This window comes from Anguilla rostrata, chromosome 18, assembly GCF_018555375.3.
Source record: "Anguilla rostrata isolate EN2019 chromosome 18, ASM1855537v3, whole genome shotgun sequence".
NCBI lineage: Eukaryota > Metazoa > Chordata > Actinopteri > Anguilliformes > Anguillidae > Anguilla > Anguilla rostrata.
In genome coordinates, this window is record NC_057950.1 from 25,492,425 (window position 1) to 25,515,893 (window position 23,469).

At 47.5% G+C, this 23,469-nt stretch overlaps 1 protein-coding gene across 8 annotated transcripts in view; it reads right to left on the reverse strand.

Annotated features, from left to right (window-relative positions):
• Window positions 1–23,469, reverse strand: part of LOC135244882 (sorbin and SH3 domain-containing protein 1) — an 87,356-nt gene that overhangs the window by 51,663 nt on the left and 12,224 nt on the right. For 7 of the 8 annotated variants that reach the window (XM_064317538.1, XM_064317539.1, XM_064317536.1 and 4 more), the window contains exons 2-5: window positions 4,832–4,874; window positions 3,115–3,201; window positions 1,483–1,608; window positions 75–107 (exon numbers count right to left, since the gene is read on the reverse strand). In XM_064317538.1, coding sequence (XP_064173608.1) covers window positions 75–107; window positions 1,483–1,608; window positions 3,115–3,148 — 193 coding nt within the window. In that variant the 5' untranslated portion in view covers window positions 3,149–3,201; window positions 4,832–4,874. Of the gene's footprint in view, window positions 1–74; window positions 108–1,482; window positions 1,609–3,114; window positions 3,202–4,831; window positions 4,875–14,564; window positions 14,719–23,469 lie in introns of those variants that run through there. The other variant, XM_064317542.1, reaches the window with a different exon arrangement.

A 23,469-nucleotide genomic window follows, 5' to 3' on the forward strand; every position in this document is an offset into this window, starting at 1 on the left:
CACACACACAGAGAAAAGGCCACCGTGACTCGGGTAGAGAGACGGGATTAAGAGCCTGGAATGGAGAGGGATACCTTGGTCCAAGGCCCCTGGCGACAGGCCGGCTTCTGTTCCCAGTCAGGTGGAGGACGGACGCGGGGAACGGGAGGGAAACAGACAGCGTTAATTACCGGAGCAGCTTATTGCCTTCGCTTCGGTTGACAAGAGAAAAAAAAAAACCCCTGCTGGCTAGGAAGGTCTGTATGAACAGAGCTGCTAACTGCCCGGAGAGCAGGACTCTCTCTCTCTCTTGCGATCGGTGAACTTCTGCGACGGGAAACAAGGCCTCTATTCAGACGCCTGTGAGGGCCCTTTTTGTTCTCGAAGGCTTTTATTCGGGCACAACAACAACAACTCAGGGCCGGGCGAGGCCGCAGCCCCCTGCTCCCGTGCTTCGGATGCCGCGAATACGCCCCCCAGGGGGGTCCGGGGCAAACGTCGTGGGCAGCGCAGAACAAGGGCCCGCTTTGAACGCCCCCCCCCCCCTTCCCCCCACAAATATGGAGCCGTCGCCGCGGAACGTTCCGCAGAACGTTCGACGGACACGCGAACGTCCGCTCCACGCGGGCCTGTTCTCGGGAGCGGACGGACGGCGCTTCGCGTGTGCGCGGAGTCGCCGGTTCGCTCCGGAGAACGCTGACCGTAGCGGAGACGCAGCGGCAGAGCGCGGTTTTCATTGCTTCGGTGCGCTGGATCGCCATGGCGACAGCGCCCGCCCACTCCCCCCCCGGCGCACACAATGAGAGGCAGTGTACACACAAGGCCCTGTCCTTTCTCACTGTTTCCAACGTGAAGTCACCGCCAACATGTAAGATTTTTATAGCGACATGTCATTCCCTTCTGTGTGACCCTTCTGTAGTTTTCTCAGACTGTTTACTTCCATTAAATTTGAATGCTGAAGATCTCCTGAATCAATTACTTCAATATTTCAGTAGTCTCCCCTACACATTAAGGACTTTAAAATGCTTCCGTTTCAGGTCATGCAAAGCACCTGATATCTAAGATCAACATGTCTATCAATAAGAATGACATATTTAGTTCAATTTCTTACATACGCACGCTGAATGTGTGCGCTTCCAATTATATATGTCATTCAGGAGGTCCAATTTAGCTCTGTTTACTCCTTATTTCACAAATTGTCAGCGAGAAATATTGTAAACTTAATGCTGTCACTTGCTTTTATCACCCTTAGCTTGTACATAAACTGTGTGACAGGCAAAAAAAACAATGAAATACTTAATTGAAAAATAAAAAGAGCAGACTGCTTTATCTTTTATAAAAGAAAAGAAAACAATAGCCATACACAGAGAAACTATTTTGGCGTTCCTCCTGATGGCTGTTGGCCAGACATTTTAAAACATAGTTACTTTTTACTGTGCGTAACAGTAAATTTCCCTGGCACTGTAACCTCCACTCTCAGTGTACGTATTTAAACAGACTCACTCTGCGCTGTCTGCTGTGTGTCCACACTGGGCGGGGGGGCACCGATGTCATCGTCGTCGATGTGGACCAGAGTCGCCCTCAATGTCACGACCCCCCTCCCCTTACACACTCTGGAGGGGTCCATATCTGAAAGGGGGTGGGGGGGGGTGGGGGGGGGTAGACAGGAGACATCAGGCACATTAATGTAATGAGACACCGCACACACTATATTTGGGATTTAATAGTATGTATTCTTAGTACAGCAGAAGCCCTGGTTAGACAGGACTGATCCTGGGCAGGTTGCATAATCGCCCCCAAGCCACGTTACACTGCGCCTCAAACGCACGTCCATCAGACGGATGGGCGGAGTTTTTGTTTACCGTAGCCTCGACCCTGTCTGTCTATCGGTTTATGGGCCTTGCGGTTTCTGGTCTGTAGTCAGGCGGTTATAGATCCGATCCCCCGGTGAGCAGTGTGGAAACCTGCCACCCTCGGCCTCGCGGGCTAGCCTCGGCATTAAGGACGGGCGGAGGTGGAGGTGAGCTCCGAATCGAATTCCCAGGCCCGTGCCACCAGCACAAGGCCTCCAGCGTTTCGGGTCGGCCCGGCCGACGGGCTCCGGGCCCCGGCCGGTCCCGTGCGGTCATTAATCTGGAGCAGACTGCAGACGGGTTCTCCATATCCACCAGAGGGGGGGGGGTCTGCCTGCCCACGGCAACCTTCCCTCTCTGAGCAACGCCACGGTCAGCACTCACACGGTCTAAAACACTGAAGCAGCAATTTAGGATTTGTGTATGTGTATGTTTGCGTGTGTGTGGGGGTGTGCACGTGCGTGGGTGTGTGTGTGTGCACGTGCGTGTTTGTGAGTGTGTGTGTGTGTATGTGCGTGTGCATGCATGTGTGAGTGTGTGGTGTGTGCGTGTTTGTGAGTGTGTGTGTGTGTGTGTGTGCGTGTATGCGAGTGTGTGTGTGTGCACGTGTGCGTGTATGTGAAAGTGTGTGTGTGCATGTTTGTGAGTGCGCAAATATGTGTATGTGCGTGAGCGCCTGCGTGTATATGAATGTGTGAGTGTGTGGGTGTGCATTCCCATGATGCTCCACTCACCAAATGACACACAGTATGTTCACATCGAAAGCTTTCAGACTTGATTAGGGGACTAAAAGCTATCAGCACTGTGAAAGCTTCTCTGTGACAGAGTGCAGGTGCAATGTTTACACATGTCAAGGACTTCAGCAAATAAATCCACACTACTGTCAAACTGTGGCATGAAGGATCTTCCCTTTGGAGAAGTCAAAACATTTTTCACTCTGTTACAAAAGTCCAATACAATCCAATCGACAAAACTGCAAAGGGCCAATCAATTTTAGCAATTGTAATAATTTACTGTATTTCATAATGTCTATAAATGTTTTTGCTAGTAATTTTGATAGAGTTAGGGTATTTACAAGCACACAAGGGTTTTCTTTCCAGCACCTGCAGATTAATTTTTTGCTTCTGTGCATGTATATTTCTGTCCTGTTTTATTCCTGTCCAGTCAATAAGCTAACCTAATCAACACACATTTTTAGCAACCGTCCAATAGGCTAAATAAAGTCAGCTAGACATGAAAGTATAGTGCTCCAGTCGTCCAGAAACTAGAGGTAGATATTCACCTGTAGCTGGCATGAGGTCAGGAGAGCTCTTCATGGTCTTCACAGGAGTTATTCTGACAGCAGAGACGTTTCGCCGACCTGAGGGAACTACAAACACAAAAGGACTCCAGAGATGAGACAAGCACAGGAATGAAATAAGCCATTTAACGTTTTTACAGTACAAATTCAAGTCGGTTCTGTATGATCAACATGCAAGGCTGCTAACATAGAATATAATGTTGCATACCTGCTCTTTGAATATGTCACACTCAATTGCTTCTATTACAACAATAGCTTAAGCATCCCTGATTTGTGCTATGATTAGAAAATAATAACCATATCTCCATATATTACAGTAAATTATGTAATCTGAAATGCCACAGTTGCTGCTCTTTAGGAAACAGGAATCATAAGCAGATTGTTTAGGCTGAATAATGCGGAAAAACAAATTCAGGACTGTTATCAGGTTACAGGTACAGATGTACTTCTGTCTTTTGTGTCACAGCCCAAGAAACCAGCACAGGTCTGGAGTGATTGACAGTGGCTCGGGCCAACTCAGAGCCCAAACTCTCCAAGGTGTGGTCAATGAGAACTGATGTGTTCAGCACAGGAGAGCTCCTTAACGCCAGCCTCGTAGCAGACAGTTCAGCTGCGACCTCACAGCGCGTGAACAGGGCTTTTAGCATCAGCTGCTGAGAATAGTCAGCATGTCTTACACACGGTGCAAATCGGGGGCTGGCCGGGGGGGGCAGGATTGCGTACGAGTGACAGGGAAGGATGAATGCGGGTGGAGTGGGGAGGTGGAGGGGAGGGAGAAAGAGCGGAGGATGACAGGGGGAGGATAGACAGACGCTCAGAGCAGGAGGAGGTCAAAGGCATCCTGTCTGTTTGCAGCAGGGTATCACACTGTGTATGCATTACACTGTAAATTCTGCAGTAAATAAATAAAGCCGGGTAACTTTGCTGGAAATTGGACAAAGTGTATTTATATTGGAAGCTCTTGTACATTCCTGTCTTTTAAACAGGAGCTTGAACAGTGTGTGAGTGTGGGGGGGGGGGGGGGGGGGGGGGTGGTAGGGTTAGGCATGGAAACCAAGTTAAAACTTGTGAATTGAGAGTTGTAGATGTCATGCACGGGAAAGGTTTGCTAATTTTATTTTTATTTCAATTTAGTTTCCTGGTAAAAAATGGGATAAATAAAACTTTAAAAAAAGAAACAAATAAAATAAAACCGTTTTCCCATATTATGAGTCATGTTACCAATCAAAACGTAAAAGACCAATCAAAACATTTTGCTTCACCACAAATCACTGTGTTTTTTTTCATTGGGGGGTGGGGCAAACAGGAGTTGAAACTACAGTATGAGCTCCATGGAGCCTGTGACTATGCTTAGATACACGTTAGCATTTACCTGTGAATATGATTGGATACAGGTTAGCATATCCCGGTGAATAGGATTAGATGCAGGTTAGCATGCTAATAAAGGTTAGCATATACCTGTAGATATGATTAGATGCAGGTTAGCATGCTAATGCAGGTTAGCATATGCCTGTGAATATGATTAGATGCAGGTTAGCATGCTAATAAAGGTTAGCATATACCTGTAGATATGATTAGATGCAGGTTAGCATGCTAATGCAGGTCAGCATATACCTGTAAATATGATTAGATGCAGGTTAGCATGCTAATGCAGGTTAGCATATACCTGACTGCGGGGCTGAGAAAGGTGTGGACTTACCAGCCGATCTGTCAGGTCTCCCAGAACTCTCTGCTGCAAAGCCCTGTGACACAAAGACAGTTTACACTGCAATGCATGCTTACATTACATACATTACTGTAATACATGCTTTTTAGCATTTTTCAATATCTGAGTACCTATGCTATTCCCTCAGAGACAGTACTTGTGACAGGGGACCCATGTGATCTCTTTTATCAGGCCCTGTGGCCCCTGTTCACAGTAAAATTAAATGAACTAAAAGATGCCACCCTAACGTTAGATTTTGGTATGCAGTAACAAATTGCAAATAATGCTAAATCACACAGTAACACATACAAACTGCAGGCGTGCGCACACAAACACACTATTTGTTTTTCCCTCCACTCTCCCCCACTGCTCTCTGAGAGAGACAATTCTCTGGAGTCATTTGCAGATTCACTGAAGTAGATGGAATGCTGGAGTTTTATTACTATTTACTGTCTCGTTTTACGAAGATTCTCGGACCACCTTCCATGTAAAACGTAAAACGGCATGGAGAGGAGAGAGAGGAGGAGTGTGTGAGACAGACAGAGAGAGCACACAGGGAGAGGAGTGTGTGAGACAGACAAAGAGAGCACACAGGGAGAGGAGGAGTGTGTGAGACAGACAGAGAGAGCACACAGAGAGAGGAGGAGTGTGTGAGACAGAAAGAGAGAGCACACAGGGAGAGGAGGAGTGTGTGAGACAGACAGAGAGAGCACACAGGGAGAGGAGGAGTGTGTGAGACAGACAGAGAGAGAGGAGGAGTGTGTGAGACAGACAGAGAGAGCACACAGGGAGAGGAGTGTGTGAGACAGACAGAGAGAGCACACAGGGAGAGGAGGAGTGTGTGAGACAGACAGAGAGAGCACACAGGGAGAGGAGGAGTGTGTGAGACAGACAGAGAGAGCACACAGGGAGAGGAGGAGTGTGTGAGACAGACAGAGAGAGCACACAGGGAGAGGAGGAGTGTGTGAGACAGACAGAGAGAGCACAGAGAGAGAGGAGTGTGTGAGACAGACAGAGAGAGCACACAGGGAGAGGGATTACAGGCCTACACTGTGTAATCCTAGCTGCATCAGCGGAGCACGGTAATTTACAGTATGGGGACTAACAGCACCGTAAAGGGAGTAGTCTGGACATCCCTCACACACTGCTACACACAACATTAAACCTTCCTTTACAAAGCCTGACACACAGAACAGCACTAACCCCCATAACACTAACCTTCCACAAACTCCTACACACACTAACCCCCATAAACCCACAACATTAACCTTTCACATACTCCTACACACAACACTAACATCTTGCCTAGGTAACAGCACTAATCCCTCTCCCAACAAAGACCACTAGTCCTTCACCTCGAAAAATCTCAACAAGCAGTACTAACCAATCACAAACCTCAAAACTCTGCGAACACTTTGGAAGAGTTCTGTACAAGGCCTGAGCTGGTCAGAATAATCTATGTCAACACTATCATAATGGCATAGGTTCAGGTTGTGTGGAGAGCAAAGAATTCTGGGATTCGGGAGGTCTACTGAAAAATGGTAAGATGTGCCAAAGATCCTCCTTACTGACCTCTGAGGCCAAGGGTCATGTTGACTATGACAACAAACTAAACAGTTCAAAAGTCCATGAACATGATAGATGGGCAAACTATTTACATACTCCATCACTGACCCCAGGTCAGTATACATTGTTTTAACAAAATAGTTACAGATAGGATTAGGGGCCTTTGCTCTGACCCTGAGCCTTTGTTTTTGGTGGGGCTGAAAATGCTCAGAGCTTGGACAGGCAGCTTGTCCCTCCTCCTTTTTCTCCTGCTTCATTCCTCTTCTGCTGATCGACACCAGCAGCACTGCTATACTGCCTCCTGGTGGACACACTGTGGTCCGACCACTAAAATGTATGTGTTGAATTAATCAGTAAAAATAATTACATGTGGCATAGCAAGCATACCAAATCAAACTTTGTAAAGAAGATAGAGCTTGTTCAGCTGCTGGGGCTTTCCTGACCTTGTGACTGGACAGAGAACTCAATTAAATGTTACTGACCGGCCATAAGTAGAGTCCTGTAAATTGAAATGTAAAACTTATGACCCTTGATATTTCATATGGAGGAACACAGCGGCGGGACACAGTACATGCTGTACGGTCGCCTGACGTCTCCCTCGTTGATCTCAGCTCTTTCTTCTGTCCCGGGGACAGAAAATAAGCTTCGACCGTTTATGAGCCAGCCCAAAATGCTACGCACGAGCGCTCCTCGTTCACAACCCCATTAGCACCAGAGCGTGCTGCGGGCGTGGATCATGCAGTTAGTGACAGTGGCTGAAACGTCATCGTAAGTGCACATCCTAAAATATAAAAATGTAGGCCGATAAACTTTGCCTGTGTGCCCTACATATTTTGTTATGGTTTAACTACAGTAGATACAGTATTCCGAAAATGGAATCAACAGAGAAATAGTAGAAGAAGAAGAACAATATAATCCAAATTTAGAGGTTTTTTGTCTGTGTGATGTTGAATTTTGTTTTGACATGTCTGAGGGTATAAATGTTCATGATAGTGAGGAGCAAGAACATGCAGTTATTATAATTATTTCTGTGGAAAACCCAGAACAAATATCTCCCAGTGCTGAACAGGTATGGGGTATACCTTCTAACCTACAGCTTGCTAGATGCCATACGTGCCAACCCAATCAGAAGCATGGTAACACTGTTGAAAATCCTGCCAAAGTTTGCCAACTTAAATTCTACTCTCAAATTATTTATTGGAAAAATACTCACTGACACTATCTCAAGAACAAAGTACAGGACTGGAAACACTTTAACTCACTTTAATTACAAGCATGCAATCAAGAAAATCCCCTGGATTGGATAGACTATTCCCAAAATTATTTGCAGAAGTCTGAGCTGTACTTGGCCTTTCAAGTTATGAGTCCTTTAACTGTTCCAGAAAAGCAGTAACCTTTCATAAAGATCAAAAGTCTCATTAATCGTTGTTGAAAGGGTAAGGGCCCACAGAACTGTCCCCAGTTACTGGCCACAATATTAATTAATCTGGGTATAAAATTTTATGACAAAGACCTTGCTAACGGTCCTGAACCCCGTACTGGCACTTGCATTCGTTCAGATTAGGCCGGGTTTCGCGATAGGCCGCTACATGCCAGCCAATCGGCAGTGTTCGCTGACGCGGTGGAATGTGCTGGCTCTCAGTTTGGAACCAGGTGCGACACTTTCTTTGGATGCCAGAGAGGCAAGACCACCTGGAGCGTGTAGCTTCATTTGTTCTCGAGAGACCTGGCTTCACAATTTAGTGAGATGATCGGTATGCAGCGCCCCCTTCAGGACAAAAACATTTTGTCAGGTTCTCCCCCCTTCGTACTAGACAGAGATAGGAGGAAAGGTTGTTGCTTGTCCACCTGCAGCCCAAGCTAACAAGGCACTGCTCAGAGAAAAGGCCATTTGCATTAATGGCATAAGGCAGAGTATCTCATTATATGTGGATGACAGAGGATTTGTATTTGTCTGATGCCTCTATTTTTGTGCTGCAAGCCACCAAGTTTTTTAAAATGGTATTGGGAGCTTTCTGTATGTGAAATAAATTGGAGCAAATCTATTTTTATGCCTCTTGATGAGTGTTCACAGGTAATTACGCCCCCCACCCTATCCAATCACAATGAATCCAAAATAGTTTACCTATTTGGGGACTAAAATTCAGCCTGCTGTCATTGGTACTTGTAATAAGAATTTCTATAGGTATCTGTAAAACAGCTGAATCTCAATTGGAAAGAAAGGAAAGGTAACTGTACCCCAGCACTGCACTCCATTATGAAACAGAACATATTTTTGAGCATTAACTTCACCAACAAATCACTCAAGTGTGACAGAGACCCAAAGAACAAGGAGGGATTGTGGTGCCTCAATTTTGGTTATATGCCGTTATATTTACGCTCTCTAAGGGTTTGGCTGGACCCAGATAAATAAGTATCATAGAGGAGAATTAAGTCTTCGCTGATCAATCCTACTTGCCTCAAAGACATTTCCCTTCCCAATTTCACAAAACAGGACCCTTATCTGTGAAAACAAGGGCTCTTGGAGAGTGTCTTCTCTCCAATTTGGAACAATATTTTTCTGCTCACTTGAGGACAGACATTTAGCCATTTTAAGTAACCTAGAGGGATACGTGGTCTCTTTGATGTGGGCTATTCAATGACCCAGGGCTCTGGAGCTTCTGGGACTTACAGATGACAGCCCTCCCCAACTCTTTCCATTTCTTGTATTTACAACTTTGCTCATCCATTGTGGCTGGTAGTGAATCAGCAGATAAAGCTGGAAATATCATGCTGTACTACTTTCAACTTGCAATAGACATATACAATGTATGTATTCAGATTACATTCAACATTAATTAATTATTTGCTCATTTCTGTCATCTGGAAAAGATAAATACACCAGACAGAGCCAGATGGGATCAAGTTTGTCTAAAACATTTTTCATAGCACACCAACGTATACATAGCTGTTACAGAGAGCTTACAACACCTCTAAAAACCTACATGAACCTATATTTTACCCCTCTAGTTTAATTTACAATAAATAAAAAACAAAATGCAAAAACTCATCATGCGTGGGCAATTATTTCAGATTGTTACAAGCTAGTGGCAGATAGTAACCAAGGTGACTGCTAGTCTAGAAAACATACTTCACTGACAGTATATCTATGGAATACCCCAGTCTCAATCTGTTGGTGCTACTGCATATGGCATTACTTACTGCTGTTACATTACTGTAAATTACTGTAATGGTGGGCCCAAGATGATCACTGCTGATAAGAACATCACTTTCACACCTTCAAGCCATACAATATAATAAGATCTACTGATAAATTGCATGGTGCTAACGTATCAACAATTACACTTATGATAGACGGCCAGATATGATGGGCTAAGTGACATATTATGATTTGTGTTTGTATTTTTGTTTTTCTAGTTCTGAAATTTGAGGATTGACATATAACTGACATGAGACTGAGATGTTCAGCTCAGCCAAAGATGTGCCATCACTGAACTGATCCCCACACATTTTATTTTTCTATTTGGTGATACTACATTTCCTGTTTCCTGTTGGTTGCTGATACGATCAGCTGGAGTGAGTGGGCTGCTTCGCTCTCACCCTCCTCCACGTTTGAAGGTAAACCCGAAGCCTCCTTTCGTGCTTCGACAAAAAAATCACCCGAAATAATGAAGCGCTGTTTCAAATGCAGATATTTAGCATTCACAGGGAAGCTTTCCCTCCGCTGTGTTCCTAACACTTTTGGCCGGCGGTTTTGCGAGGGGGACTGCGCTCTCGGATTCCTAATGAGCAGCCCGCTGTCAGTCATTTGCTTATTAGGCCGCCGGATGGCTGCCTGGCAACGGAGCTTCCTGCCAGGGCCTTCGGCAGTGTGTCTGCCTATTCAGTAAACAGACACTGAGGCGGGCAAACAGCTGTAACTCACTGACGGATGAATGGGCAATGAGTGTCAGGAGCATGTTGGCCTCCTCACAGAACAACACTGTCACTGCCACCTCCTTACAGAACAACACTGTCACTGCCACCTCCTCACAGAACAACACTGTCACTGCCACCTCCTTACAGAACAAAACTGCCACTGCCACCTCCTCACAGAACAACACTGTCACTGCCACCTCCTCACAGAACAAAACTGTCACTGCCACCTCCTTATAGAATAGCACTGTCACTGCCACCTCCTTATAGAACAGCCTTGTCACTGCCACCTCCTCACAGAACAACACTGTCACCGCCACCTCCTTATAGAAGAGCCCTGTCACTGCCACCTCCTTATAGAACAGCACTGTCACTGCCACCTCCTCACAGAACAGCACTGTCACTGCCACCTCCTTATAGAGCAGCACTGTCACTGTCACCTCCTTATAGAACAGCACCATCACTGCCACCTCCTTATAGAACAGCACTGTCACTGCCACCTCCTTATAGAACAGCAATATCACTGCCACCTCCTTTTAGAACATTACTGTCACTTTCACCTCCTTATAGAACAGCACTGTCACTGCCACCTCCTTATAGAACAGCACTGTCACTGCCACCTCCTCACAGAACTTTACTGTCACTGCCACCTCCTTATAGAACAGCACTGTCACTGCCACCTCCTTATAGAACAGCGCTGTCACTGCCACCTCCTTATAGAACAGCACTGTCACTGCCACCTCCTTATAGAACACCACTGTCACCTCCTTATAGAACAGCACTGTCACTGCCACCTCCTTACAGAACAGCACTGTCACTGCCACCTCCTTACAGAACAGCACTGTCACTGCCACCTCCTTATAGAACAGCACTGTCACTGCCACCTCCTTATAGAACAGCACTGTCACTGCCACCTCCTTATAGAACAGCACTGTCACTGTCACCTCCTTATAGAACAGCACTGTCACTGCCACCTCCTTATAGAACAGCCCTGTCACTGCCACCTCCTCATAGAACAGCACTGTCACTGCCACCTCCTTATAGAACAACACTGTCACTGCCACCTCCTTACAGAACAAAACTGCCACTGCCACCTCCTCACAGAACAACACTGTCACTGCCACCTCCTTATAGAACAGCACTGTCACTGCCACCTCCTCACAGAACTTTACTGTCACTGCCACCTCCTTATAGAACAGCACTGTCACTGCCACCTCCTTATAGAACAGTATTCGTATTCACTGGGGAGAGCCTACAATTCCAGCCCATTCTTCCCAGGCATCAGTAGCACACAATAGCCTTGTCTTTGAAACGGGCCAGTTGTGCCAGGGGAGGATCTGGCCTATTCTCTTAACTCATTCCTGTCGGGAACAAAACGGACCCGGACGTTATTTACAGCCTTTTTCCACCGTCCAACTGGCAGCGAAACCGTACGTGTGACCTTTCAGATGCAAAACCCGGTGAAATAAGACTGGCACCGGGAGAATGGGCCTTGCCTGCGGGACTGCTTACAGCACAGTGGTGCACTCAGACCCTCAATCCCACAGTTAATATCTCTATCTCCTAATATAACTGCAACTATAAGCCATGTGCTCTCACAAGCCCAGACCCAGACTCAGAATGCAATGCTAGGAATGCCACTTTCTTATGCTTTCTGTCATTTGACTCCTACAATGTCACTGTTAAGCCCAAGTCGGCAGTGTAGTATAATGGGCAAGAAACCGGTCTTGTAACCTGAAGGTCGTAGATTCGATTCCCGGGTAGGACACTGCAGTTGTACCATTGAGCAAGGCACTTAACCTGCATTGCTTCAGTATATATCCAGCTCTATAAATGGATACAATATAAAAGTTGCGTAAGTCGTGCTGGATAAGAGCGTCTGCGAAATGCCTGTAATGAAAAGACAGAGACTGAGAGGGAAGAGATTACGCTCCTCAAGAGCAGCTTTGATCTGATGCGTTTCTGACAAGCTCCGCCTCATTCTAGCACTCTCCGCGCTCCCACGAACCCCCCGTCTCGAACCCGATCCTCCCCTCGCGCACGTGCCCTTCTCCCCATTCGTGATCCGCTCGTTCGCACCCCTCCCCCGCCAGAGCGGGCTCGCTCTCTCACGCACCAGGCCCCGTCGTCACGGCGCCGTCATTACAGGAATTAAAGCCGCCGCTCCCCGCGTCGGTCCCCGGGGGGGGGCCGCGGCGTGCCGGCGGAGCTCGACGGTAATGAGGCTCGCGGCGATAACCGAACGCTGATCTGAATTTGATGGCGCCTGACAGGTGTCCGTCGTAACTCAACGTGCGCTACGGGGCGCGAGCGAAAAGCTACGCGCAGCTGTTAAGCGACTGTTCAATTAGCGGGGAAGGCCGACTCTTACTCGTCGGCGGGCCAAATACCAACCGAAACCACAAAAACTTTAATAGAAAATATTGAGGGAACAAAGGCCCAACCACCAGTGAAGAACCAGCAATCCCTGTTATTTATCAAGTTCATTTAAGCAGCCAGTTAAATATTTTGGCCAATCAACATCAGAAACTGTGCTCCAATTACCTTCCAGGTTTGTTGGCTATTTTATTCGTGAACGTAACACCCTGCCGAGCTGCGTAGCTGCTTGATGTTGGAGGTCTGATTGCAGGGTAAAATATTTACGTTAAATGGAGGCTCGGTTTGGGGGCTTCAGGTGGCTTATCCACTGAAAGCTCAGAATCTTCTAGTGAGATGCCTCGTGACCTAATATGGCATCCTGACAGCTGAAGGATTAATGGATTCGTGGGATAGCGGATCAAGGCTGCTGGAGGTAGCGCACAAAAGGTTCTGGTGTCCAAGGACATTTTCACACCTTGGCAACCCATCTCTAAGAATAGCGCAAAAAGACAACTAGCTCGAAATCACAGGTCATAAGGCACAATGTCTTGGAGGAGGTTGTGAAAACTATAAACAACTTCCACTGCAAACATGATGATACTTTGGCTATATCTGATACACAAACTTTGCTGGTCAGTACGGTCAGATTGGTAAGTGATGATAGCGTTTAGTTTTGGACCTCAGAAGAGAGGTGAGATCTATTTGCACTGTGGTCAGATGAGCAACCACTGGAGAGAAAGGAGAGAAGACCTATCACAGGAAAATGTCCTGAACTCTTTTCGGTTTATATCAGTGCGAGGACTGGTTGCCCTGCAGACTGTCACTGTCACTGTCTGCAGAACACTTGGCACTGCAGTGCACTCCACGAAACACTTGGCACTGCATTGCACTCCACAGAACACTTGGCACTGCAGTGCACTCCACACGCTAAGGCACTTCTGAATGCTACGGCTCGTCTCTTCTCTATAGCACGCTCACGCTAACACATTAACATGCTAACACGCTCGCTCTTTATTTAACATCTCCCTCCTCTTTTTATCACATTCGTTGATACATTGTTTTTTTGTCTTATTTATCTACACAAGGACACAACAGCAGCAACATACTGATTGTGCGGGGGAGAAAAAACCCAAAAGGGTTTATAGCACTCTCACCTAGTACTGGTGAATCAATTGAAATAATAAAAAATAACAACAACAAAAGAACAAGAAGACAAATTTTCAAAGGAAGTGCCTTCAAGGAGGCATGCAAGATGAAAGGGGAAGAACGTGTAAACAAAAATCCTGTTAACAAACTATCAAACAGAATGTGTGAATATGAGTGAGGGTGTGTGTGTGTGTGTGTGCGTGTGTAAGTTTAAGCTGAAGTTAAAGCTCTTCCCCTAACTAAAACACGCTCTTACGCTAACACAGTCCCCACGGCGCTGTCCAAAGCAGCTGCAGCGCTGGCCGTGGGCCTTTCTCACCATTGTGACGGCGGTCCATCACATGATAAACCATTCAGAACACCACAAGTGTGCATTCATAGCACCAAGAAGAATCTGGTAAAACGTATGGTTCATTATAAAGAGTATTACATTAAAGGCATGCAGCGATTCCTAGTGACGTTTTTTTAAAGGTACATTTTACAAAAGTCAGGCAAGACAACTGCCAAGCAATTATAATAATACTATAATATAATATTCACTATATTGCCTTAGACATATCAGGAAAGTCGATATGAGTTTTTATCAGCAAGGAGTTTTTGTTCAGTTTCGCTGGAACTTCACAGATACTCACTGGCAGACCCATGCAGCACAGTTAAACCCCCCAAACTGCTCCTAAAATCCCAGTATTGCCCATTCCAGACCTCCCTGTATCAACTCATCCAAAGCCACCCTTCCCCCTACCTCGAGCCGACAGTGTCTCCAATCCCAGAATCCCCTGTTTGAGGGAACAGAGAGTCTCAGAGCTCCGTGTGTCCGTGGGACGGACACTGTGGGCCACAGGGGATGTGACTTCCTCTCTAAACCCCACACCCCCCGGGCCCACCCAATAAAGGCGTCCTGTTTCGACCTTGATCAGACCGTCTGCTTTTCAGCGCAAGGCGTCCCCAAATGGGACTGTCAGCACCTGCCACTTGAGAATGTGGCACCTACTCTACGGCTCCCAGACACAACAGCAGCTAGTACCAACCCCCCTAAACACACACACGCACACACACCCACACCCACAGACACACATACACACCCACACACACAGTACACACACCACCACACACACACACAGACACACAGACAACACACACACACACACACACACAAACACACACAGCACACACGCACACCCGCAATTCACACAATTCAACATACTTGGTGACCACATGCAGTTCACACCGAAACATTTAACACAACACTGAGTCAGCCACAACAAATACAACACTACACAACGAGCATTTACACCTGGACACCGTTAAAACCACACCAGGTCCACACACATTTAACACTTAAACATACAAGATTGAACAGCACACACAAAGGCAAACATCACATACAACACGAATACACACAGCAAATCCAAACCCAGCACAGCTCACAACACACATACCATGCACAACACTGAATCATACAGCTAAACCACACCACACCTACACAATGAACGCACAGTCAAACAACCATCTTTCTAGTCAGAATCATAACACATACTGAAACATGCACTACAGAATTCTACGGTAAACCGAATCCTTCCCTACATTGAAATAATACAGCAAAAAGAAAGCCATGCAACACTACACTGAATCCAAAACAGGCTCAAACTGAACCATGCACCTACACTGAATCATACAGCTAAACTGAACCATGCACCTACACTGAATCATACAGCAAAAATAAATTAAATGAACAAGGCTGCTAAACAGCTGTGCTGAAACCTCGCAACTGAACTGAACCAGACAGCTGGGCTAGGCCACACAGCTAAACTGCAGCACAGGCTGAACCGCACAGCTAAACTGCAGCACAGGCTGAACCGCACAGCTAAACTGCAGCACAGGCTGAACCGCACAGCTAAACTGCAGCACAGGCGGAACCGCACAGCTAAGAGTCGCGTGGCTCTCTGGGAAACGTCCACACTCCACGCGAGGCGCGCGGTGATTCTGTCCAGGAGGCCAATGACTCCTCACACATATCAGGCATAGCGGGTAAATTCCATTACCCTCGGGACCGGATGCCAAAAATAAGGGCTCTAGACCGCACCGCCAAGCATCCCGTTATAAAACAGTGACACGTGACGAAAAAAAAACCAAAGCACCTTGATGTCCGCGGCGCGAGAACAGCTCACCTCGCTTCTTCAAAGCCAAGGTGCGCGCTAACGCACAGACTCGAACCGAGAGCACTCAGCAGTTACGTAACTGTCCGTAGCGGTAATTATATCCACGGCGATACCCCTGAAGCTCACCGTCTCCTCTCAGGAAGGGGAGCGCTGCTTCGACAGGCTGCTTTCCCCTCCACAGATTAATGATCGATTTCTAAAAGGGACCCAATGAAAAAAAAAAGGGGAGGGGGGGGGGGAAATACCCAAGATTCCATTATGAGTGAAATGTAAATAAGGGCGTGCGTCACGCTCGCGACGGAACGAGCTCTTCCGCCCCCCCTCCTCGGAGGAGCGCGCCGGCCAGGCCTTTCTGGGGAAGAGCACGCTGGCCGTGTTAATTGAAGATGCCTTCATACATAAATAAACAAGGCCGAGCGACGGCGGGGGGGGGGGGGGGGGTCGGCGTGCGCTCATCGGCTCGGCATCTCAGCTAGCGGCCGAGGGAAGAGGCCGAAACGTCTCCCCGCGTGCGGGGGTGGGGTGGGGTCGAACGAGGGGGGGAGGGGGGGACGGGGGTTCTGAAAAACAGAGCTCCATACATGGTTGGAGAGAAAGTTCCGGACTGCCGCGGGTCAGAGCGGGGGAGCGCACGGCGCTTTTTGGACGGGGATGGGGGGAGGGGGGGGGGGTTGGGGGTGACGCTCTCCTTCCATAAACACCGTCCCACAGCCGGCTGGACGCAGGCCTACGGGCCCCGGCGTTCTCCAGGATTTATTCCACCCGCGCGGCGGTTCGTTTAGACACTTGGTACATAAAAGGAAATGTATGCGACGTCCTGCGTCCGCGCGGCGCGTTCCAGGCTGTTCCGCGTGCCTCCGGAACGCTGGGCTCACGGCACGGACGCTCCGCCCCCCCCGAAAACACCGCCGCAGATAACCGCTCACCATACCGCTGCGCAGGTCTCCATCACTAAATCTCTCAGATTCGCTTTGGCTTCCCAGCTATGTGAGCTACGGGTTAGAGCCAGAAGGTGAACACTGCAGTGCTGATCACATCATGGACGTATAAAATGTATATTAATCTCGTGACATAATCTTCTAAACCCTCCTGATCACGTGGTTCTTCTTGAAGCCAAGCAGTTTCTTGCCATCTTAATCAGCACTGCAGAAAATGTTTGGAGATTTGGGACACCAACTACAGACACTGTTTTCTTTCAATCTTTGTCCCTATAGGGCATTTTATAAATGGAAATGTCTGCAGCCTGCATTAAAAAATGTACCCAACAGGACAGGGTAAATTTATAGAAACTTATAGAAACTTCAGGCCCATCTCATGACTTCAATGTCCCTTGTCAATTTTGGAAGACACACAACAGGCTATCCACCCATCTATTATCTAACCTGCTTATCCTTGGTCATACAGTAGTTGTGGGGGGGGGGGGTGTGGGCCTATCCCATATCCCAGCATGCACTTGGCGAGAGGCAGCAACACATCCTGGACAGATCGCCGATCCATCACAGGACAACAGTTAATGTCTTCTGAAAAACCAGCAGCCAGCCACCACTTTTCATTTCACAACCCACTAGCTGGGCTATGAGGTTCACACACTGCAGGGTGGCAGGTGAAGCCAGCACAGCCAGGAGCACGACCAGCAGGAGGTGGTGGGGAATCCCTGCTAACCAAAGTCCTGCCCTTTCAGAGCAAGGCTACGTACAGCCAGCGTACTGCACCCCGTGGGACTGCCAGACACCCACGGCACTCACAGTCTGACCACAGCAGAGACGGCTCCTCCAGATTCAATGGGCGGGAAAGAAAGCATGACCAAAAACAGTAAAACGCTTCCCCTTGGTCGTGTTGACACTGCGGAGTAAAAAAATGCCATGTTAGGAGAGAGAAATCTTGGGAGAGAGCGCATTCCTGAATCTCTCAAGGAGACACAGCTGGAAACATCAGCTTCTGTTTGGACTGAAGGAAAAGCACACCGGCGGGGAGGCGGGTTGCTGCACGTTCAGGCTCGATAGTACCCTCAGCGAGGAAGCCTCCGGGGGGGACTGTGTCCGGGAGGGCAGGGGCGTCCTCATTTGCACCGACCGTGCGGTACGTGTCATCTGGGTGACGGCGCGAGCTTCGTTTCTAAAGTGCGATGATAAAGTATTAATGCATATAGCTTCCGGGTGATGTGAGACTCTTAGTCTCTCCTTCACGGCCTACGGGCCTTTTCACAAAAGCTGTCAGACACAACTAGTTTTTAGGCTAGTGCCTCTCCCTGCTGCTAATGTTTAATCCTGAGGAAGACGAGATGATATTTGCTGCTCGGTTCATGAAGCAAGTGAGCCTCTGCAGCTGGTGTTAACAGCAGGTAGAGCAGAGGAAAGATGGGAAGACTTGTGTGTAATAATTCCTCTAGCAGGAGTCGGTAAAATCCAGAGAGCCGTGCGTGAGAAGCACTGTCACCCACAGGAGGGAGATATTTTTAGTCACCTGCAGGGCTGAGGATCCAGGACATCTTTAATCATCTGAGGACTTGAGTCAGAGAGGGCCATGATGATAGACAGAGAGAGAGAGAGAGAGAGAGAGAGAGAGAGAGAGAGTCGGGGAGAGAGAGATTGACTGAGAGAGAAAGAGCGCTAAGGCCATATCCATTTAATGAAAGATACAGCAAAAGAATGACGTATTTGAAATAAACGAAAATTGCGCTTAAAACCAAGGGGTGCACTATATGGGAAATCTGGCTAATATCAATCTCCAGTACTTATTGGAAGGACGAGGAAGCAGATGGAGTCTGAACAAAACAAATGGTGGTGGGGTAAGGTGCAGGTCCATAAATAGAGCAGGAGCTGAGGCGTCAGCTGATGCCTGAGGGGGTGGCGTCAGGACTGGCCGCCAGAGACCCCGCCGGCCTGACAGATACACAGAGCCACAGCGAGCAGGGCTGGAAACAGAGCATAGAGCAGGCTTAGGAACAGAGCAGGGCTGGAAACAGAGCATAGAGCAGGCTTAGGAACAGAGCAGGGCTGAAAACAGAGCATGAGCAGCTTAGAACAACAGCAGAGAGCTGCAGTGAACAGCAGGCGAGTGACAAACGGAAGGCTAATAGGACAGCATTTATAGAGGCTCTGAGTTAAGATTTCTGCTAATCCACACAGCCTCCACTTACTATGGCAGAGAGCGAATATTTCTCCAGTGATCCACAGCTTCCATTTATATACACAGTCAGTGGATATTTATCCAATGGTCCAAACAGCATCCATTTGTAACCACTGGCAATAAATATTTGACCAAGAATCAACATAATAGGGCTAATTATAAGCACAGAATATTTCACCGTGTGGGTGTTCGTGTGTGCGTGATCTCACAAGTAGGATCTCACTGACGTTCAGGTTATCCGCATTGCACATTTTACAAAGCGAATCATCACAAAGCAGCTTTGCAGAGATCCGGGCCTGAACCCCCCCCAGGCAAGCCTGGGGCGACAGTGGCAGGGAAAATATCCCTGACTGGGAACGGGAAGAAACCTCCAGCGCAGCCGGACTCAGTGGGGGAGCCCAGCTCTCGCTGGCTGCAGGCTGGCACCGGTTACATGTGAAAGCACATAATATGCAGCACTGAGAAAATGACAGTACATAAGTGTCAATGGAGCCCGGCGTGGATGACTGTGGTCACATGGGGAGACGGGCCAGTGGGACGACGGCTGGGGCTGTCAGGCAGGGGACAGGAGCAGAGCTGGAGCTGAACCAACAGAACCAGGAGGGGAGAACCAGGAGGGGAGCGAGGGGGCCAAGGGAGGCGGAGGAGGCCAGGAGGGAGGGGGGGGTGCCAATAGGGGGGGTTCCAGTCAGCACTGAGGGTACAGCTCCAGGCAAGTGCCCAAAGTAGGAGAAAAGACGAGAGCAGAACACTCCGTTCATCAGATCTAACGAGCAGAACACTGAAAGCAGGTTAGCCCTAGTGAAGCAGGCCTTGGCCAACAGCATCCAGTTAGTCAGGGAATATTTCACCAGTGAGCCACACAGAATCCATGTATAACCAATGACAACGAAGATTACTGAGCACTACTGAGCTCAGCCAGTAAAACCTGTGCATGAAACGGGACTCCGCCCCCCCCCCCCCCCTCCCCCCCAGGGCCCTGGGCTACTGAGCAGCCAATCAGCCACGCCTTTTCTTTCCTTGGGCCCTGGATGGGAGGGGCTGGGTCCAAATTATTTCACACTGAAGGGACTTTAATAGGTGCTTTCATAGCTGCCGATTAATTACGTGACAGAGAGGACGTGGAGTGGCATAGCGGGCGTGTGTGAGCGCGTACTCTGCCCGCCTTTCTCTGCCCTCATGGGCATCCCTGTCTGAGCTTGACTGACAGGCCGAGTGGGCGGGGCTGAAACAGACCCATCTGCAGCTCTGTGTCAGTCATCGAAAAAATAAGCAGCCAAATATAACAAATTATTCAGGGACTTGACTGGTCACACAGGGGTGGCACCAAATGGCTCGGTTTGCACAGGGTTCGACACGTCTTGGTGGAGAATGTGCCACACCCATACAGCACAGAGGGCTTGGCACCTCTCAGGGCATCACACAGAAATAAGGTCATTTCATGATTGCTGTACAATGACCACAGACTTGTTACAAACACTAAGCTATGTGCCCTGTGATCTCACGTAAACACACAAAATTCAGTTAAAACTTCTCAACACTGCATAATAACACTCCCAACTTGAGTTATTTTTTTCTTCTTCTGAATCTTTTTTTTTCTGTCTCCAGTACAGACTTACATTCCCCCACAGACCTATAATATCTGTGGCTATGCACACACTTCTATAATGCATTTCTTATTACTTAACATGTAAACTCCAATTAATGCTGCTTAGACAGCTAGTGTCTAGGCAAAATTAAAACACACTAAATCTGTTGAAATATATTTGTGTAAAACACTGGACAGCCAATCCTAAACTGGCCAGCCACCTGGCTTGCTGGGTCATCACCTACACATACCTGTCAACTCACATAATGTGCCTAAATAACGCATTGGTTTCAAGCCAATACAAATACACCCAAAACTGGCAATAAAACTAGCGCCTCAAATGACCCAGCACGTACATTAGATACAGCCAGAACAGCTGTGTAGATTTCTGCATTTCTAAAACATATTATTTATTTATTTAACATGTAAACACTCAGACAGGAAGTGTAAAACTCCAAAGTAAATTTGGGCTCTGGAATCTGAGAGATGTTGGGCTGAGCCGTTATGAACCGTATGACTAAGGCTGTCATTACGGATGATGAAGTACATAGTCGGTGAAACACACCGTCAGTGAGGTATTTCATATTTCAGGACTTATCATCATGATGTGAAGAAGAAAATAAACACCGTGCGCTGAATCACTATGCGCTTTACGCAATCTGTTATTTTTCAAGCATGCTGAGGACACACGGCGTTCCCTGCTCATCTTTCCCATGGGTGTGATCATAGCGTCATCACTCACGAGGAAAACTGACAGGCCCCAAACATGGTGAATCTTCACTGTATGGGGCTGATCGGTGAGAGATAGCAGAGGCTACGCGGAGCAGACACGCCGGTCTCTCAATGAGCGCTTTAGTTCACTACGCCTGTGCACGTGCACTCTCGCACGCACATGACCTGTGGTGAACACAGCACACTGACCCCGACACCCTGACACGAAACAGAGCTCTCTTTATTAGCTCCGTTCACCTCTCTCTAGCTGGGGTCGCTTTTGTCTGGAGTAAACCTGCCCCCTGGGAAGCACCATACAAGGGCAAGTACCAAATAAGATTCTAAGAAAAAAAAATATTTCAATTCTTTTTTTTTTTTTTTCCATCCAGGAATGCCTTCCATGTATTCATGCTATTCATATTAGTTCCACTACAACCATAAAATATTTTAATATTTATTTTTTCACTGAACTTTCCACAAATTCAACCAATCCTTCCAGTGAATAAAATGCATATAACTTGCAATACTCATTTTACTTTTTTGTGGAATTTATTAAGTAACCATTTTTGAATGTTTCTAAACTACAAATTCTCACAGGGAGAATAAAACTGTAAAGAAACACAAAAATACGGCATTTAAACAATATTTAATTATTAATTTTAACAAAACTGAGTCTAACTTCATATTTCATATTTGAAATGCACAATAATTACTTAGTTTTCATTCAAGGATGGAAAAAGTTCACCTGTCTCACTGACCATAGTCTAGTACTACTAATAATAAATTTCATAAGACCTCCCCCACAGGCAACCAGTGGTCCGTAGGTGACTACAGTTTGTAGGCCACCGTACTACAACAGTAACAAGGGTGATGTAGCAATATCACATTTGACATGAAACGCATACAAAGACTCAACAAAACAGTGCAGTATTTCCTAAAGAAATACGGTTAAGAGATTTACCTTGAGAAGTTTGCTCAAGCATACCGAAGAGACGCTCCATCTGAATCTCACAGCCTTTTGGCCTTCAGTTCAGTTCTCTAAGACCCCAAGCACCCTCTGTATCAGGAATCTGAAACATCTCCCTTAGGCCACTGATATCGATCATCCCGGAAAAAATAGCACAAAGCGGCATGTTGTGTGCCGTGCAACATCGCATTAATATTACATAGGGAAACACTCTCTTGTTATGTTCCCACATTTTACCACATTGGCAGGACCAGTTGGCAAGTCTACATCTGTATCAGTAATACAGAAGAGGGTGTACCTGTACTGTCCAATGCCTTTGTGCTTGCACTGACTCTTTTGCATATGTGTGTAATTTTATATGCTTTGTTATGCCTGTTGCATGGTTATGCCACAACACAATGTCCCTAAAGAGAGAATAAAGCAGCTAAGTTCTGTTACGGGATACAGAGCTGCCATCCTACATGTTTGAGGATCCCCACACAGCCAATAAGGCATGGCAATGAAGCAGAGGTTAGCTGGCTTATAAAACCCAGGTTGGCTGGTGATGGGGTCTGTTTGCTCATGGGAGCTGGATGGGTCTCCACAGCTGGGAAGGCAGTGTGATCACGGCACTGCCAGTCTGCGCAGCGCAATAACAACGAGTGCTCCACACGTCTGCGCAGGGCAATAACAACAAGCGCTCCACACGTCTGCGCAGGGCAATAACAACAAGCGCTCCACACGTCTGCGCAGCGCAATAACAACGAGCGCTCCACACGTCTGCGCAGGGCAATAACAACAAGCGCTCCACACGTCTGCGCAGGGCAATAACAGCAAGCGCTCCACACGTCTGCGCAGGGCAATAACAACGAGCGCTCCACACGTCTGCGCAGCGCAATAACAACGAGCGCTCCACACGTCTGCGCAGCGCAATAACAACAAGCGCTCCACACGTCTGCGCAGCGCAATAACAACGAGCGCTCCACACGTCTGCGCAGCGCAATAACAGCAAGCGCTCCACACGTCTGCGCAGCGCAATAACAGCAAGCGCTCCACACGTCTGCGCAGCGCAATAACAGCAAGCGCTCCACACGTCTGCGCAGGGCAATAACAG